At 49.4% G+C, this 19,916-nt stretch overlaps 1 protein-coding gene across 1 annotated transcript; it reads left to right on the top strand.

Annotated features, from left to right (window-relative positions):
- Nucleotides 1-5,296: 5,296 nt before the first annotated feature.
- LOC136947535 (hormonally up-regulated neu tumor-associated kinase) lies at nucleotides 5,297-11,814 on the top strand. The gene is given in 12 exon segments (XM_067241639.1): nucleotides 5,297-5,465; nucleotides 5,468-5,533; nucleotides 6,499-6,621; nucleotides 6,963-7,134; nucleotides 8,052-8,107; nucleotides 8,416-8,554; nucleotides 8,761-8,888; nucleotides 9,743-9,878; nucleotides 10,275-10,452; nucleotides 10,599-10,890; nucleotides 10,893-10,967; nucleotides 11,054-11,814. Coding segments are annotated over 12 exon segments (2,295 nt in total).
- The last annotated feature ends 8,102 nt before the right edge of the window (nucleotides 11,815-19,916 follow it).

Here is a 19,916-nt window from a genome sequence, read left to right as displayed (position 1 = left end):
GCCTCCATTAATGGCCGTCCTTAAAACCTCACAATTAAGTCAGAGCTACAACACTTGTATATCATGGGCTAATTATTTACACATACACACACACACATGCACACACACACTTGAACACAGAGCTATAAAAGTTTTGGTCTAACACCTTCACTGTAAACAGAAGCTCTGACTGTGTTTACTGTAGGTCTCATCTTCAGCCAGTCAAACCATTTTAGATTTTTTATAAAGGTGGTCAGACAGACTGGGTATGTTCCAGAGATGGCAAAGGTACACACATCCTTCACTCAAGTGCAAGTACAGATACTCATGTTAAAAAGACTGGTAAAAGTTGAAGTGCTGACCACAGTTTTTTACTCAAGATAAAGTAAAGAAGTATGGGATCTAACAACAGTGTAAAAAGTGTAATAACATAACAGTGTAACAACACTGTAACGGCAATGTAATAACAGTGTAACAACATAAAAACAGTGTAATAATAGTGTGATAACGAGCCTGGTTTGAAAATGTAAGAAGTAGAAAGTACAGATGTGATGTTGTGTAAAAAAGAAAATAAGGAGTGAAAGTAAAAAGTTGTCAGAAAAATAAATAGTGAAGTAAAGTACTGATTCCAGAAAAATCTACTGAAGTACAGTAACAAAGGTAATTTGTACTTGGTTACTTCCAATCTCTAGTGTGTGTGTATGAGTGGTGTGGTCAGTGGCAGAGTGGTGAGAAGGGAAATGTAGTTCTATGGCTGTCAGTCATTCTTGACTACAACCTGGCCTTCTGTTCTTCTCAAGGAGTCTGGCACCTGGTTTCGAAACCCCCCACTTGACGAGCCCTCCCCACTCCGCCCTCCCCCACTCCGCCCTCCCCACTCCCCCACCCAACCTCCTTCCATCCCCCCGTGCTCTCTCACCCCCCACCCACCCCCTGCTCCACCCCCAGGCTGAATATCCTGGTTATTAATATAAATGCGCTGCACATTTCTGAGGCTCTGTGTGCGAACACATCTGGTCTGGCCTGCAGGAAACGACTGGTTCACTTCACTCTTGTCATCACCTTCCAACACGTTCTTTCACATTTCAATTTGGAGCGCAGCGCCAGTCCCATGCACGCGCACACACACACGCACACACTCACACACACTCACACACACATACACACACATACACACTCATTCACACACACGGTCTGCATTAGCGACAGTGGGGAGTGCTCTTAATCGCAGTCTCTCCCGTCTCAGCCTCCGCGCTCTGAGGGGCTTTTTCATCCATCTCTTCTCCATTTATCCCCCCTCTCTCTCTGTCTCTCTGTCTCTCTATCTCTGTCTCTCTCTCTCTCTCCCGCCCTCTCTCTCTGTCTCCTCTCTCTGTCTCTGTCTCTGTCTCTCTCTCTCCCGCCCTCTCTCTCTGTCTCCCCTCTCTCTCTGTCTCTGTCTCTCTCTCTCCCGCCCTCTCTCTCTGTCTCCCCCTCTCTCTCTGTCAGTGTGTTGTTGACAGCGGAAAGCCTCTAAGCCACCCGTGACACAAACTCACATTTCAGGCTTCTTCAGGATTCAGTGGGATTAGCAGTGTGTCGACCTGCGGCCCGGAGAGGCCTCTGGGAGAGAGACTTGGAACACAGCTACTGCTTAGCTCCCTCCGGCCCTGTACTCACTGCTGCCACACACACACACACTCACACACTCTCTCACACACACACTCACACACACACACACACATACACACTCACACACACACACACTAATGGTTCTACATATCTCACCAGTTTGAACTCCAGTACTCAGAAGTGTTTTCAATGACAGGGAGACACAGCTGATTCTCTGCACTCTCCTTGGAACTTCTGTACGTGCAACCACACATCTCTGTCTGGGACATGAACCACAGGGAGAGGCTGGGAGCCTGACTGTCAGAACCGTAACACAACCGCCGGAGAACCACACAGAGCCCCGGAGACCACAGAAGAAGACAGGCAGCGACCGCGACGTTGACGGAAGACACGCTCAAGGACTCTCCAGCCATGGTGCCGACTGATGACACGTCAGAAGAAACCAGGGCGCTGAATGATGACACGCTCAGGACACCACAAGGAGCGGCTGTGGCTAAAGATGGAGTCATCACCGAGGGACAGATCTCTTCTCACCGTTTGACAAACAACCAGCAGACACACACAACGTTCTGTAGGCCCAGCTGAGACGTCCACTATCACTCACGCAAACTTCCTGGTCAAGCTGAATACATGGAAAAATACTGATTATCAAATACATTTAGTAAAACAAATCCTATAATTTGTTTGTGTTTGCACAATTCTTTCTGTGTGATTCAAATTGAAGCCCAATAAAATAAATGCCACTTTGCCATCTTTTAGTTATCTGCTCCCCCGGGAGGAGGGGGGGGGGGGAGGACCTGAGAGAAAGAAAAAAAGACACAGACAGAGAGACATAGAGAGCATGAAAGAGAAAGTTACAGGAAAGAATAGAGAAAAACAAATAGAGGGAACCCCTGTAGTATCACTGACTCTCCACTGGAGGGCAGAGGGGGGACAGCTACAGTCAACATCTAGACAACTGAACTGCACTGGAAAGAAGTAACCAGTAGATGTGACTAGCAATTAGAGGATCACACTGAGGATGTATTAGTGACTGAGGAAGGTGAATGGTTGGGCATAGCAAAAAAAAAAGAGAAGTAAAAAGAGAATTACTAAGCTAACTCCACGAGGAACTTTTCAATGTTCAATACTTGTGATCCTCACAGAAAGGGCTGTATGTAGAGGTGAACTGGAGCCCACTGATGTGTCCAAATGTGTCAATAAAGCCTGTGTCCGGTTGAGCCTCCCACTGGCCTGGCCAGGGCCCCTGCTCTCTCTGTCCCTGTCATTAGCCGGGGCGTGTAAGGGAGCGAAGGCCCTGACTGTGTCTGCTGCGGTTTCGGCGAGTTATTTGGTGTTAAAATATGCCTTAATGGTTGCTGGGGATACATTTATTACAGGCAGGAAGCGGAGGGGGTTTCTCTTTCTGTTAATTTGACCGCCAAACGCTTTGCCAAGTCCTATAGGCCAGCCAGCATTCCACAGCACCAACGCAACACACACACACACACTCTCTTCTGAACACAACATATTGATGCTGCCTGTATGTGATACACACACACACACTTTGTGGGACCCTGGCATCATGACATTGGCCTTCTCTGAACCATGGAAAACATACACACATACAGATACGTACACACATACACACAGGCAGACACACAGAAACCCTCTTCTAAAAACGTTCAAATAGAGCAGTTGAGGTTATATAATAAGACCTCTGGAGGTCTTATTAATTCAGATTCGTTTTCAGTAGTGGAATTTGGTTTCTCCTCTTTCACTCCCACCCTCTCTCTCTCCCCCTCTCTTTCTACCTCTTTCCCTCTCTCTCTCTTCTCTCTCTTCTCTCTCTCTCTCTCTCTCTCTCTCTCTCTCTCTCTCTCTCTCTCTCTCTCTCAGGTTAAGGAGCAGAGCGATCCGTCTCTCCTAGCACCAGACTTACATTCATCCTGATCCTGGGAGTTAAGCGGGTGTGTTAACACCTAGCGCAGTTCCCCTCCTCACCACACACACTAGGGGCTGTGAGAAGGGAATGGAGGGAAGGGGCATTTATGAAGTGAAGGGCTCCGGGACTCAGAACACACACGCTCACAACACACACACACACACATACACACGTACATACATTACATTTAGAAACCCACACATCCATTGAAGTGAGAACACAGCATATTATGACGGTATCTAAATTGTCACTCAAATTGTACAGCATCAATAGACAAAAATAAAACAGGGTAACTTAATAACATTCAATGTATTCTAACTGTCACTGGGCAGGTATGTGCTGAGTGGAGCTGTGTATGTGCATGAGTGTTTGTGTTTGTGTTTGTGTGTGTGTGTGTGTGTGACAGGGTCAGATTGCGGTGTGTTGCAGCTCATTTATTCCTCTCTCCATGGATGAAAGGGGAGGATCGAGCGACACATCCGCCTTGTAACCTGACACACTCTCACACACACACACTCTCACACACACACACACACACACACTTACACACACACACACACCAACGCACACACACCAATGCACACATAACTCTGTGAGACTGTTGTCTTTAAAACATGAGTGTGATTAATATGAGCACTCTGCCGTCTTGTCAGTCATTAATGAATACGGACATGCCCCTCCCACAAAGGCTTAGGCCCCGCCCAGGGAGGAGTTTCCCATCAGGTGGACAGGTAGACAGAGATGGGAATGCTGAAACCGTGCCACACTGCTGCTGAGGAGTTTGATCTCTGCTATGAAGATGTCGAAGCAATGAAAGAGAAAAATACATTCAAGCCGTTACAGGAGAAAACGTACTTTGTAACAGAACAGTGTGAGTGTTCCTGTGTCTTCGTGTGCGTGTGTGTGTGTATATGCATGTGAGAAAGGATGTGTGTGTGTGTGTGCAGGGGGGGGGGGGTAATTATGGTGTAGGGTGTCCATCTCATCACGGGGTGCTGACCTGGGAGCCCCACGGTTAATCATCCACTAACCACAGGGCAGAAAGAGAGAGAGAGAGAGACATAGAGATAGAGAGACATAGAGAGACAGAGAGAGAAAGAGAGAGACAGAGAGACACAGAGAGACAGACAGAGAGAGAGAGAGAGAGAGAGAGACAGAGAGAGACAGAGAGAGACAGAGAGAGACAGAGAGAGACAGAGAGAGACAGAGAGAGAGACAGACAGAGAGAGAGACAGAGAGAGAGAGAGAGAGAGAGAGAGAGAGAGAGAGAGAGAGAGAGAGAGAGAGAGAGAGAGAGAGAGAGAGAGAGAGAGAGAGAGAGAGGAATAGAGAGGAAGAGAGAGAGAAGCCAGTTCTCAAGGGAAGAGAAAGAGAAAGAGGTAGCGTCGCATCGCGGCACCTGTCACTGTGAGACCAGAAGTCTTTCTCTGTGAGACTGGTGAAGGATACCTACTGTACCAGTGGAATCTAAACAGGCAGACGGAGGAGTCTTTACCCGGCTGGCTGCTGGTGGACTGACCCGACAGACTGTCGTTCGGCTGTATGGGACTTACAGCGTTTTTGAACAGAACATCTGTAACTCTGCAGGAACTACCTGCCAAGTTCTGGACTGTTCCCTAATCCTCCTCATTCTACCGGACAGAAAGAGGGGTGTGTTTTGAGTCTTTGTGTGGCGAGGTGTGTGGTACCTTATTCGTGTGTGAGTGTGCGGGGGACGGTGGATGCATGGGGGCTGAGATCAGTCGTTAATGCCTGCTGCAGTGAAGCTGTCTCTGGAGGGCAATGGTAGCGGAGGCGGGGGACAGTGAGCGCGGCGTTGCCCCAGTGGGAGGCCTCGGGGCTGGGGCAGAGAACGGCTGCCTCTCCCCCTCTCTGAAGGTTCCTCGGGAGCTGCTACGGAGCTTCCCTCACTCCAAACGTGTGGGCTCCTACCTGGTGGGCAAGATGATCAACAGGGGTCCTTCGCCAAGGTCATGGAGGGCCTGCACATCAACACCGGAGAGAAGGTCAGCATGTGATGTGTGTGCGTGAGTGCGTATTTGTGTGTTTATCCATGTGTATGTGTGTGTGTGCGCGTGCGTGTGTGTTTGTTCACATGCATGCGTATGTTTTGTGTAAGAGCGTGACTGAGTGTGTGTGTGTGTGTGTGTGTTTGTGCGTAGCCATGTTTCATGGGTCACTAATTTTCCCAACCTCGACCTTGTGTGTCTGGCCTGGTCACCACGGTGATGACCAAGCTCAGCCAGGAGACTGTTGACCTCCTGGTGACCCCAGAGAGAGAGGGGAGAATATGAACTGAAGTGGGATCAAACACTCGATCCACGACAACATCCTCTGATGTCGCCCTTCTGAACCCTGAGTCTCACACAGGATCTAACTGTTTGTTGCAACAGAAATGTGTTTACAGCAATGTGTTTACAGCAATGTAAATTATGTTTTTGGCACCTCCAAAGAAATGGAAACACACATACATAGCTGTTCATACTATGTCACTATTTTGTATTATTTTGTTTATTCAACAGTGTAATGATAGTTCAATAACATTGAAACAACAGCGTAATAACAACATAATAAAAGGGTAATAACAGTGGTAACAACAGTGTAACAACAGTGTAACAACAATGTAGTAATAACATAATAACAGTGTAATAACAGTGTGGTAGCAACATAATAAGTGTAATAACAGTGTGGTAACAACATAATAACAGTGTAATAACAGTGTGGTAACAACATAATAACAGTGTAATAACAGTGTGGTAACAACATAATAACAGTGTAATAACAGTGTGGTAACAACATAATAACAGTGTAATAACAGTGTAGTAACAACCTAATAACAGTCTAATAACAGTGTGGTAACAACATAATAACCATGTAATAACAGTGTAGTAACAACATTATAACAGTATATTAACAGTGTAAGAACAGTATAATAACAACATAATCATCCCCAGTGAAAATATCCCTGTGTGTGTGTGTCTCAGGGTGGCCATTAAAGGTGATCGATAAGAAGAAGGCCAGGCAGGATTCCTACGTTCTGAAGAACATGAAGAGAGAACCTCGGATTCACCAGATGATCCGTCACCCTCACATAGTGGTGCTGTTGGGGTAACACACACACTCACGCACACACACTTTCTCCCACACGCACATACACACATCCCACACACACATTCAGTCAATACATCCATTAGGAGTGGGAATATTTTGGTACCTCACGATTCTATTCAAATCGATTCTTTGGGGGGGTCACGAATCGATAAAAAATCGATTCACGATTTTTTTTGCGACTTTATCAAGTTTTTTACATTTGTGAATCGATGTGAATCGCTAGAAGACTGAATCGCGATTCAAATGTTAATCGCTTTTTTTCCCCCACCCCTAACATCCACACACACATTCACAAACACACAAACTCCTTCACTCCCTCCCACACACTCGCTGTGTCAGACGCTGGAGACGGAGAACAGCTACTACATGGTGATGGAGCTGTGTGCTGGAGGGGACCTGATGGAGCGCATCTGTGAGACCAAGCGCCTGGAGGAGCGCGAGGTCAGGCGCTACACGCGCCAGATCCTGTCCGCTGTGGAACATCTGCACAAACACGGCATCGTGCACAGGTCAGAACACACACACACGCAGGCACTCACGCCCTGTACACGCACCCTGGTGGCGTAAACAAGGGCTATTCAGTGTTTGAGAAGTTCTGATCAGAGGAAATGGTGTGTGTGTGTGTGTGCGCCCACTGCTGTTGGGTGCTTAGTGGGTGTGAAGGAGTTTTAGTGTGTGTGCTGGTGGGTAATGTTCTTTATACATCTGACTCAGAAACAGCCTAACACACACACACACACACACAGACACACACACACGGCTGAGACCTGGTTGAAGGCCCAGGCTCCACTCTGGGTGGGAATGTGATTACCAGGCGATGACATCATCAATGTGTACCACCGCCACGGTTCACACATCATCACTGACTTCCTCTCTAATGAAGTCCCACTACAACAGCGCTACCCACCCAGTTCCCCAACACACACACACACACACACACTCTGGATTCACCAACACTATTACAACACACTGCTAACAGGTTTACCACACACAGTTTCCCTTTTACAAGGGTATCCTGGTTCTTCACACACTCCCTGCCTCCCTGCCTCCCTCCCTCACCCCTCCCACCCGCCTCTCCCTCTGACGGCCTGGCGCTCGCTGGCAGGGTGTCTCCTGGAGGTTGTGGCCGCTGGCAGCAGATGAGAGCAGGCAGGACCAGGTCCTGAGAGCAGCTATGAGACCACATGTCTGCCTCCACCACAGGGTTTCATTTGACTGTAGAGTGTTACAGCAGGCAGTGTGGTCGAGCTGGGGTGGACACAGTCACCGAGGCTGAACCGTTAAAACCAGAGTAGACCAGTTATACCAGGTTAGAAAACCGATAATCCAGGTTATACCACTTAAACCAGGTTATTGAATCCAGGGTGGTTAATTGGCTTCTAAACTTCCCCCTCGCTTCTCTCTTCTTCTCTTTCTCTTCCTACAGGGATTTAAAGATTGAAAACTTCCTTCTGGATGAACACAACAACATAAAGATTGTGGGTAGGTCACATGACTAGTCTGCTCCTGTACCGTACCTTGACATGGTCACATGACCAGCCTGATCCACATCATATCTGATGGGATCCTTCCAAGAACGTTACCGTAGAAACCTATTCATTTGGAACTCAGTCTCTCGTAACACACACACACTTACAGAGTAAATGAGGCATGTTGAGTTGGGTGAGGGGTCTAGGGGGTGAGGTTGGGGTGGTTAGTTAGTTAGTTCTGCCCGGATTAACAAGCTGAGGGTGGTCACTGTACTGCATAACTGATCACCAGTATGGTGTGCTTGTGTGTGTGTGTTGCAGACTTCGGCCTCAGTAACACTCTGAAGGCTGAGTCTCTGTCTCTGGACCTGTTGAATACCCAGTGTGGAAGCCCTGCTTACGCTGCCCCAGAGCTGCTCGCACACAGGAAGTACGGCTCCAAGGTCGACGTGTGGTCGGTGTAAGTCAGAGGGAATGTCCACGCACACTATGTCTGTGTTTCCTGACGTGCGTGTGCGAGGGTGTGTCTGTTTGTCCATACATATCTGTGTGTGTGCTCTGACTGGCGTGTGTGTGTGTGGTGCGTGTGTGTGTGTGTGTGTGTGTGTGTGTGTGTGTGTGTGTGTGTGTGTGTGTGTGTGTGTGTGTGTGTGTGTGTGTGTGTAGGGGTGTGAGCATGTTTGCCATGCTGACAGGGACCTTGCCCTTCACGGTGGAGCCCTTCAACATCAAGCAGCTGCACCTGAAGATGGTGAACAGAGAAATCAGCAGCATCCCAAGTGACATCAGCAAGGGTAAGAGGAGGGGGGGGGCAGCGGGGGGGGAGGGGGAGGAGGAGGAGGAGAGGGAGGAGGGGAGGGAGGAGAGGGAGGAGGGGAGGAGGAGAGGGAGGAGGAGGGGGGGGAGGAGGGGGGGGAGGAGGAGGAGTCGAGGAGGGGAGGAGAAGGAGGGGGGAGGAGGAGGGGGGAGTAGAGGGTTTCCAGACTGTAGCGCTGACATAACTCTTTAGTTACTCCCACACAGCCACCGACTCAGACCTCAAACTCACGCACTCACACAAACACAACCTGTCACGCCGCTGTCAACCAAAACAAGCACAGCTCCTGTTACCGTGGTGATAATGACCACAGCTCCGATGCTGGGAGAGATAGGATCAGATTAGCGCCGGTGGCGTTCTCCACAGACGACAACAGATTACCGTCGCCTGGGCGGGAGGACGGGGCGACATCCAATCTGGGTGCCCAGACGCCGTGACCGTCAGAGGGAACACGGCGTCCAGCGCTGGGCCTGGCAGGAGCAGGGGCTGGAGGGGCAACGGAGGTTATCAAGACTCCTTAACTGAGGTCAGCTAGAGACAAGCACTGTGAATGTCCTCAGCAGAGAGAGGTTAACTCAGAACTAGGGAGTCAGGTGGCTGAGCAGTTAGGGTATCGGGCTAGTAATCAGAAGGTTGCCTGTTCGATTCCCGACCGTGCCAAATGACGTTGTGTCCTTGGGCAAGGCACTTCACACTACTTGCCTGTACTTACTGTAAGTCGCTCTGGATAAGAGCGTCTTCTAAATGACTAAATGTAAATGTAGGACTGAGTCTCTACAGGGAGACACCCCTACCTCCTCCCCTCACCCCCCCCCCCCCCACGCCCTGCAGGAGCGGTGGGGTTCGTGCTGTCCCTGCTGGAGCCTGACCCAGCTAAGAGACCCAGCATCAGAGCAGCTATGGAGGAGAGGTGGATCAACGAGGGCTACGCCAGGCGACCGCTCCACACACAGTCACACAGGAACAGGTACCACACACACACACACACACAGGCCCACTGTTATTATGATGACTTCCAAATGTGAACAGAGAGTGTGGACACAAATTGCAAAGAAGAAGAAATTACATACAAAAATGAAGATTTCTGTGGTAAGCAGTCTGTTCATGTTGTGTATCTGTGTATCTGTGTGTGGGTGAGCATGTACAGTATGCTTGTGTGTGAATGTGTGTGTGTGTGTTTAATGGTTTTTGCAGTTGCAGAGTTTAGGAGAAAACTCCGGAATCCTTATGTTTCCACTTAGTCGGTCCCCTTAGTTCCCAAGCCCACCTAAAACCCCATAATACCAAGTTTTACCATGACTGTCACACTCCAACTCAACAGACACACACACACACACATTCTGAGGTTGTGGGAGTTCCCTAGGTTGCGTCCTGAGGAGCTGAACCCGTCTGTTCTGGCGTACATGACGGAGACCCTGGGGTACTCGCTGTCTGACGTCATCCACACCCTCACTATCAACAGACCCTCCTCCATCATGGCCTCCTATCACCTGCTGCACGGCAAGCTCAGCAGGACCCAGAGGGGAGCCAAGGGCAGCAAGGTGGGGCTGCAGGGTACACACACACATGGAACCCACACACACACACACACATGCATACATACACACGCACACACACTGGGACACACGGATGACACAAGATCCACCCAGACGTGTGACATGCGAGTGTTGCTGTGTTGCTGTTGCAGAACCTGGAGAACAGCGAGTGGAACCTGCCCAGTAAAAACACCTGGAGGGAAAAGAGCAACATGGCCCCCAAGACTCAGCACAACGAGGCAGCCAATGAGAAGGGTTCCAAGCCGGCCAGCAAACCCCTGAGGAGCCAACCACAGGCCACGGAATGCCAGGGCAGCAGGAAGAGAGCGGAGGCCCCGCCCAGAGAGAGCCACAAGGAGGATGAGGAAAACCGCCCCCCCTCTCCCTCCCTCCCCCAGCTGCCTCCCTCCTCCTCCCCCCCCCGCCCCTCCTGCCCTCCCCCGGGCCCCTGTCGGTGGAGGGGATCACCGATGAGGAGATCGCCATCACCGTGGACACCAGGGAGGCCCTGTTCCCTGAGGGTACGGCCTGGATACACACTCACACACACACACACACTGTACCTACTGTAGATTCCCATGTATGATGTGATGTCTGTGTGTTGCAGTGTCTGTGTTTGGAGACAGGGAGCTGGTTCATCTCTCTCTACCCAAAAGCTCCGCCTCAAAACTATGCGACTCCGCCCCCTGCCAAGCCCCAGGCACCGCCGAGCCAATCAGAGACAGCGCTGTCAGACCGGTCCGACCGCACGTGCTCAGAACTACACACTCGGACGGGGCGGACCCCGGCGACCGTTACCACGACAACAGGCATCGCGACGACCCTCATCACCTGGGCAACGACAGGCTGGAGAAGCTGCAGACGTTCTACTCCTCGGAGAAGAGCGGCATTTCTCCCAGAATGCTCCTGGAGGCGGAACCGCACCCCTCGGACAGAGACCTCCTGGGTGTCATGGATACCGCCCAGACGGCCCCCCTCCCTCGCCTCAGGAACGCCGGGCTGAAGGACGGTCCGGGGAGGAAGATCACCTGGGTGGGTCTGACCCGGCCCGGAGCCCCAGGCCTGCTGGTGAACGGGTCCAAGCCCCCGACCTTCCCCTCCCAGAGACAGCACGCCCTGGTCATCAAGAGCCTGAGGCAGGAGAGGGGGCGGAGGGGAGCAGCAGGGGTTGGGGGGGAGAGGGGAGGGGCGGGGGGAGGGGGGGAGAGAGGGCACGGGGGAGGGATGAGCGGCGTGAAGAGGAACTCTGTCCAGCTGCGCCCGTCTCTCCAGCGCAGGGTGACAGACCTGAACCTGCCCCTGCTTCCTGCAGCGCTGCACAGCAGCAAGACTGACCGCAAGAACCACCTACACGGCATGGACTACTGACCCCAACACCAGCCCCACACATGGACTACTGTCCCCAACACCAGCCCCACACATGGACTACTGACCCAACACCAGCCCCACACATGGACTACTGACCCCAACACCAGCCCCACACATGGACTACTGACCCCAACACCAGCCCCACACATGGACTACTGTCCCCAACACCAGCCCCACACATGGACTACTGACCCCAACACCAGCCCCACACATGGACTACTGACCCCAACACCAGCCCCACACATGGACTACTGACCCAACACCAGCCCCACACATGGACTACTGTCCCCAACACCAGCCCCACACATGGACTACTGTCCCCAACACCAGCCCCACACATGGACTACTGACCCAACACCAGCTTCACACATGGACTACTGACCCAACACCAGCTTCACACATGGACTACTGACCCAACACCAGCCCCACACATGGACTACTGTCCCCAACACCAGCCCCACACATGGACTACTGTCCCCAACACCGGCCCCACACATGGACTACTGACCCAACACCGGCCCCACACATGGACTACTGTCCCCAACACCAGCCCCACACATGGACTACTGACCCAACACCAGCTTCACACATAGACTACTGACCCAACACCAGCCCCACACATGGACTACTGACCCAACACCAGCTTCACACATAGACTACTGACCCAACACCAGACCCACACATGGACTACTGACCCAACACCAGCCTCACACATGGACTACTGACCCCAACACCAGCCCCACACATGGACTACTGACCCAACACCAGCCCCACACATGGACTACTGTCCCCAACACCAGCCCCACACATGGACTACTGACCCAACACCAGCTTCACACATGGACTACTGACCCAACACCAGCCCCACACATGGACTACTGACCCCAACACCAGCCCCACACATGGACTACTGACCCAACACCAGCTTCACACATGGACTACTGACCCAACACCAGCCCCACACATGGACTACTGACCCCAACACCAGCCTCACACATGGACTACTGACACACCTTGACCAACACCACTAGTGCCAAAAGATGAATCAGGACTGTGAAACTCTCCATCTGTCCCACATGCTGTTTTCTCCCTCAGTTTCAGATTTGTTAAAAGAAACAAATTCAATTTGATAGGACTGATACAAACCAGGAAACAGATTTCTGCCATTGTATTTACTGTACTTAAATACGATTTTTTACGCATAAAAGGTTTTTTGTGTTTTCTGTGAGGTCAAAAACACAACCATGCGTTTCTATTTCACTGTCATACTTCTCCTCCCTCTAAATCTCTTTGTTTATCTTTTTATGAGCTCCCTCCTTCTCCCATCATCCCTCCATCCCAGGGTCATTAATAATGAGGTGTGTAGAGGTAGAGAGAGGGAGGGATAATCTGGTGGTTGCCTTGCGGTTCTGAGGGACTGCTGAATTATTAAGGGTCTGTAGTGGTACTCGATCCTTCGTGTGTGTACGTGTGTGTGTGTGTGTGTGTGTGTGAGACAGAGAGAGAGAGAGAGAGAGAGAGAGAGAGAGAGAGAGAGAGAGAGCGAGAGAGAGAGAGAGAGAGAGAGAGAGAGAGAGAGAGAGAGAGAGCGAGAGAGAGAGAGAGAGAGAGAGAGAGAGAGAGAGAGAGAGAGAGAGAGAGAGAGAGAGAGAGAGAGAGAGAGAGAGAGAGAGAGAGAGAGTGTGCGTGTCTCTGTGTCTGTGTGCATGCACGCTAGTGAGGACAGATTGAGCCCATTCAGGTGTACTGGCCCCCACTCCTGTTACTTCTGCTGCTACTTAAAACTGATATGAACCGGGTAGCTCTGATATCAGTAGGCACAAACACAAGACAACACACACACACACACACTGGCAATGCTGTTACAGTGCCACTTGTTTATGAACCATATACTTTAAATGGATAAGAAGCAACAGAAAAAAGGTGAAAAAATATTAAAGAGGCATAGAGGTGGAGAAAAAGAGAGCGAGAGCGAGAGAGAGAGAGAGAGAGAGAGAGAGAGAGAGAGAGAGAGAGAGAGAGAGAGAGAGAGAGCTGGAGAGAAGAAATGACCCTCTGTAGTCTAGTCAGTGTCTGTGAGTGGGCTGTTGAGTTTATTGGAGTGTGTTATATGATGGGGAGGAGATAAGGCATGGAAACTGGATCAATTATGCATGCTTCAAAGACAGACATCAACATCAGAAACGGAACACGGCTTGACCTTGCATGCTAACATGTTAACCACATGGATGAGAGGAGCGCATGGATGTCAGATAGAACACGGACCGACCTACTGGATTACACGGTGGATCACCAGTCCAGATTACCTGTTATGTTCACGCAAAAACGGCCGCTGTTGAGCCAGTCGATGCAGAGCCACCGGAAAACAAACAGCTGAAACATCGACACGGTTTCATCTTCAGACACCTTTTCTCTTACATTTACATTTAGTCATTTAGCAGACGCTCTTATCCAGAGCGACTTACAGTAAATACAGGGACATTCCCCCGAGGCAAGTAGGGTGAAGTGCCTTGCCCAAGGACACAACGTCATTTGACACGGCCAGAATCGAACCGGCAACCTTCAGATTACTAGCCCGATTCCCTAACCGCTCAGCCACCTGACTCCACCTGACTCTTCACACCTCTCTTCCTCCCACATCACCCTCTCTCTCTCTTCTCCCTCATTCACCCCTCTCTGAAAACAATAGGGAGAGGGGGGGGGGTGTAAAAGAGGGGGGGGGGGGTGGTTCGTAATGAATCTAGTCTGTGCCTTTGTGGTCCACAGATGGATGGCGAGGTCCTGAAGGAGAAGGCTTTGTGCTTCAGTCTCAACTGTCTCTGCTGGGTGTGACTGATGACCTCACACAGACAAACTTTATTACCTGATTCGCTCCATAATAATCTGGCCTACGTCTGAATGCCAGGCAGAGGACAGTGAACGGAGGGGGGTCTGCGTGTGTGTGTGTGTCTGTCTGTGTGCGTGTGTGTGTCTGTGTGTGTGTGTGTGTGTGTCTGTCTGTGTGTGTGTGTGTGTGTGTCTGTCTGTCTGTGTGTGTGTGTGTGTGTGTCTGTGTGTGTGTGTGTCTGTCTGTGTGTGTGTGTGTGTGTGTGTCTGTCTGTCTGTGTGTGTGTGTGTGTGTGTGTGTGTGTGTGTGTGTAGGTATGTGGATGACAAAGAGTAAAAGGGAAAGAGAGACGAGAGAGAAAGTATGTAGTGTGTAGAGTGAGTGTGTGTGCGTGTGTGTGTGTGTGTGTAGGGCATGTAACCTGTTCTTGCAGTGGTTTCCCATCAGTCTTTCTGTGTTCTAAAGCCATGGCTTACGGACATACACAGCCATACCAAGTCATCCAGGAAGAAGGATGGAGGTTGTTTCCTGGTAGTGTCATGGCTATCAGGGTCATGTGGAGTTCGAGTGTGACAGCCCTCTATAAGCTCTGCAATTCATGAGGTCACTCAGCTATCAACAAGGACTTGGCAGGATTTCTAAGAAAGGGCCAACTTCAGCCTATCAAGCTGAACTCAGACTGACTGAAAGGGGGTTGGTAAATGGACGCTACTTTCTCCATTCCACATTTTCCTTGGGCCTCTTTACTGTGTAGAAATATCATTAATAGGGTTTATACAGGTCAGTCCATCTGCAGAGTACGGGGGAGATGTTATTCTTATGAACATGGTTTCTCCCACATGCAGCCCTGCTCAGCCATAACCTGTCATTAACAGTGTTATTTTAACTCACTGGCACTGGCTAAGCCAACACACACACATACCATCACACAGGTACACACACAAACACACACACACAGACATACAGTAAGAACTCTGAAAGTTTCCTAAATCTGGAGTTTGCCCCTTGTGGTAAATGGGACACTGGAAGAGTTTTAATCACTGTGCCGTTCACCATCACCTCCCTCCTGTCTGAAGGATTCCTGTGAACTCTCACTTACCTGTGACCTTTGAAAAAAACAAACATCGCAACCAAGCTCGTCCAATACATCTCTTTCCTCAACTCAAACACAGTTCTCCGTTTTTCAATCCCCAACTGACAGGAATGTCAATTTTACATCACACCCAGCTAGCTATTGTCACTGACAGTCATTGATTAGCCCATTAGCGCTCTGATTCAGTTAACCATCTACAGTCCTTAACATGTCTGAACTCGCCTGGCTGCTCCACCAGAGACTGAGGGTCTGCCCATCCCAGAAGGCCCCTGATGTTCTGGTCACTAATTCATGGAGTCCCCCCCCACCCCCACCCATAAAATGTTGCAAGGTTGAGAAGTGAGTGATGTGGTTGGGTGGAGATATGACGAGAGGAGTAACAGGTAGAAAAGCACGATGTGGATTAGTTGTTTGGAGTCGATGGGTGTACTGAACAATGTGTGTGTGTGTGTGTAGATTCAGTAGTGTAGTGTTCAGGCAGGTTTAATCCGTGGTGAGAGAGGTGTCACCAGGCTCGTCTGAGGGATTAAAGAAGGAGAACCAGAGGACTGGGGGACAGAGTTCATCTCATCCCCTCTGAGCCCCACAGGACTGGACACACACACATTCTTCTGTTCTGTTTTCGTTCACCCTCATCACCATGCACAGAGGAGTTTGTACTGTATGTGTGTTTAAATTCCGCTCGAACAAAAGTATGGAACAAAGCCACAAGCACGATTTCTAGACTTTTTGTATCACAAGGGAAAAAACGCACATGCTTTCTGTGTGTGTGTGTGCAGTGCAGCGTGTCTGGTTTCTAATGATGGTCATCCATAATTGAGAGGTGCCTAGCAGGAGAGCACAGAGTGGCGGGGCAGTTAAGCTACCGGTAGGCTCCAGCCTCTGTGTGTGTGTGTGTGTGTGTGTGTGTGTGTGTGAGTGTGTGTGTGTGTGTGTGTGTGTGTGTGTGTGTGTGTGTGTGTGTGTGTGTGTGTGTGTGTGAGTGTGTGTGTGTGTGTGTGTGTGTGTGTGTGTGTGAGTGTGTGTGTGTGAGTGAGTGTGTGAGTGTCATGGGGGTCACTCACGCACAAAACGTCCAGTGCCATGGGGCAGGAACAGGAGTCGGCTTCTGTTTAATTGATGCCACCTCTGATTAACTGTCAGTTTAGGATCAACACCAGCTAATTCACTGAGCGGCCCTAACTAGAGGCTCACAGGCACACTTTGACCCCTGCACACTGGAGAGCTTAACCCACACAGCACCACAACAAGCCCAGTCTACCATATCTCACCTGCTGAACGACACACTGGTATCGGTTTAAGATACATCAGACTTGACATTCAGTCATTCTCAATGATTACTATGAAGTGGTGGGCCCATTTCAAGCCCATAGTGAGGAATTTTTAAGTGTTGTTTAATGTTCTTCGGTTTGGAGGAATCGGTTTTCAGTGAGGTTCATAGTGTGATGGAAGTGATTCTCTCAAGACAAATAACAGCCTTGGTCCCCTGCCAGCTGTTTTGACTGCTGGTTCCACTTTGATTAACACACACAAAAACACACAGCAAATCCTCTCTCACACACACACACACCAGTAGGACTTGATGAAGGTGACAAGATGATACTAACAAACACACACTGTAAGACAAACTGCTAGATGAGGACAGGAGACCATCAATTACTAATGGAGTCTGTAACCGAGAGCAGAGTTGACTCTGAGGAAAATAAAGGTGTCTACTTTAACACATACTGTTTTGTCCACTGTTCAAACTGTTTCGTCTTCCTAAACCAGCCAAAAACATGAGAAATCCCCAAGTCACTAAACCATGTTACAGTCCTGTCAAATCCCTGTCACATGCACAGGGGCGTCTTAACCCTTGTGTTATCTTCCGGTCATTCTGACCCATCAGTCATTGTGACCCACGACAACTTTACCTCATACAAAAACAAAGTGAAGCATTTTCTTTTAACCGTTGGGCTGTCTCAGACCCCCCATATTGCAAAGGTTAAAAGAAAATGTTTTTTTTTTGGTTTTTGTATTGGTTAACATTGGGTCAACAAAACGATGGTTCGTTATGAACCTTTGGGTCTTGTGATCCGAAGGCAGCACGAGGGTTAATAGCGCTTGAGGCCCCTGGGCTATGGACTTTTTTTTCCATTTTTTGAGGCCCCCACACGCCAATCGCACAATCGCACCAGTTGCTTGTATTGTTATTTACATTCCGTTGCACGGTTTAGGCTGAAATTCAGTTTTTGTGGTAAAAAGTGCCTTGTGTCAACGAAGGGAACTCAGTCAGTGCTAGCCTACGTCACAACGTCAGCACACGTTAGCAACGACGCATGGATACAACGTGCATTGCTGTTGCACAGCAAGTATCGTATCGTGCCGTGGTGTACTAGCAGCATTATACATTTAAGCAATTCAAGACTTGCATGTACAGTAAGTAATGTCACAATAAATTATGTATTTAAACTCAAGCTTGTGTGGTGCGTCGCTGTATTCAATGCCACAGCCTAAACTTTGTCAAAAGAAACGTTAATTTCTGGCGCATTCAAACAATCCCCTCAGTGAAGTTTGGCTAGCAACAGCAGCTAGGCTAGCTTGCTCATAGCACAATTCAGCTTCTCCACGCAGGGCTCTAGACTGAGACCAAAAAGTCGCGTTTGAGGGCATATTTTCAGTTAGTAGATGGTACCGTTTGAATCGCGATTCCATCTGAAAAATACTGCCGGTGACAACGTTGTTAGAATAGCTTGTCTCAAAGGGGGTTCAGCTTGTTTCATATTAAATGGACCCGTCTGCAACCGCCGCAAGCAAGAACACCCTACAAATTGTACCCTCTCTAGTTTTTGTTACATTTTGTTTATATAAGGGGGAGGGGGGGGCTCCCCTGCCTCCACATACAACACCAGATGCCACTGTAGAGCAGAGTAATGACATCGCGAATACGGACGTTTATCATCATTATTATTTTGTATTATTATTAAGAGGCCCCTGATTGGTCGAGGCCCCGGGCTTAAGCCCAGGTAAACCCGTGCATTAAGGCGCCACTGCACATGCACTAAGACTCCCACAGTGAAGGGTTATGTTTACTCTAACGCTTCATGTGTCATCACGTGGCCAAGCTGGGACCAGGTCAGAACCTTGCAATCCTAAAAGTTCTCTAGGTAACAGCCCCACCTGGTGGTGACGTTCAGTAACACACCAGCACACACACACACCCTGCAGGTGATGGCATCGTCAGCCGTATGAGTGCTGAAAGTACTTCTCTATACTGACACCTGCTGGTCACCAGAGTCACTACCCTCAACCTACAGAAGGATAGAAACTGTTCCCTTCGGTTCTCCACTTCTTTAAGGTTGAGGTATGTAGGTGGGTGATACACAGAGTTTGTATAAGAGAGACTTGTCTCCTATGAGGTCAAGAGGTCATCCCTTGAGGCCCCTTTACAGTCCACTTATAGATATGAACATGTGCCCAGACTCACTGGAGACAGGAAGTTGGAGATATGCAGAAACAGACTTCTATGAGTTACCATGTTGTCATGGTGACACCTGCTGTGCCTTGTAAGGATACGTTCTGTGGAAACTATAATTGTATTGACCTATTCATTGTACTTAAGGACGTTTGTGATTTCTGTGCTTCACTCATCTGACCACTCTCTCCTGACTGGTTACGTGATCCAATATCGTTCTGATAAAGTTACACTTTTAATTGTCGTGCATCTTTACGGCCACCGACTGACATCATCCTATCAGTGGGAGTCAAGGCAAATGATTAAACAAAATGTTTATTCAATTGGACAGTCCTTTTTGTCACAGGTTAAATACAACATGATATTATTGGCCCTGGTCACACACCCAGGCCAGACCGGGCCAGGCAGCATCTGGCCCGCGTCACGTCAGACAACAACAAACATCGTCACAGATTCCACGGTTTTATCCATAGTCGTTAACTGTTGCTTGGGTGATGGGTGGAGTTAGGAGCCAGTATCAGGGGGAAATGATCCCTCTGTTCCATCTAAATCCCTGGTCTCCCAGTTCCCCAGTCCATCCTACAGGAACCATTTTCAGGGTGGGGGTGGGGGAGAGGGGGGTGTTGAGGGAATCTGGATTGAAATCTCACTCAAAGTTCACATAAAAAAACAAGGAAAATAAAATAATATATTTACACAAACGCACATATACTGATACTTACATACAT

The sequence above is a fragment of the Osmerus mordax genome, chromosome 8 (genome assembly GCF_038355195.1).
Source record: "Osmerus mordax isolate fOsmMor3 chromosome 8, fOsmMor3.pri, whole genome shotgun sequence".
Taxonomy (NCBI): Eukaryota; Metazoa; Chordata; class Actinopteri; order Osmeriformes; family Osmeridae; genus Osmerus; species Osmerus mordax.
Note: the sequence above shows the minus strand (reverse complement) of the source record. Positions and strands in the feature narration are given on the sequence as shown.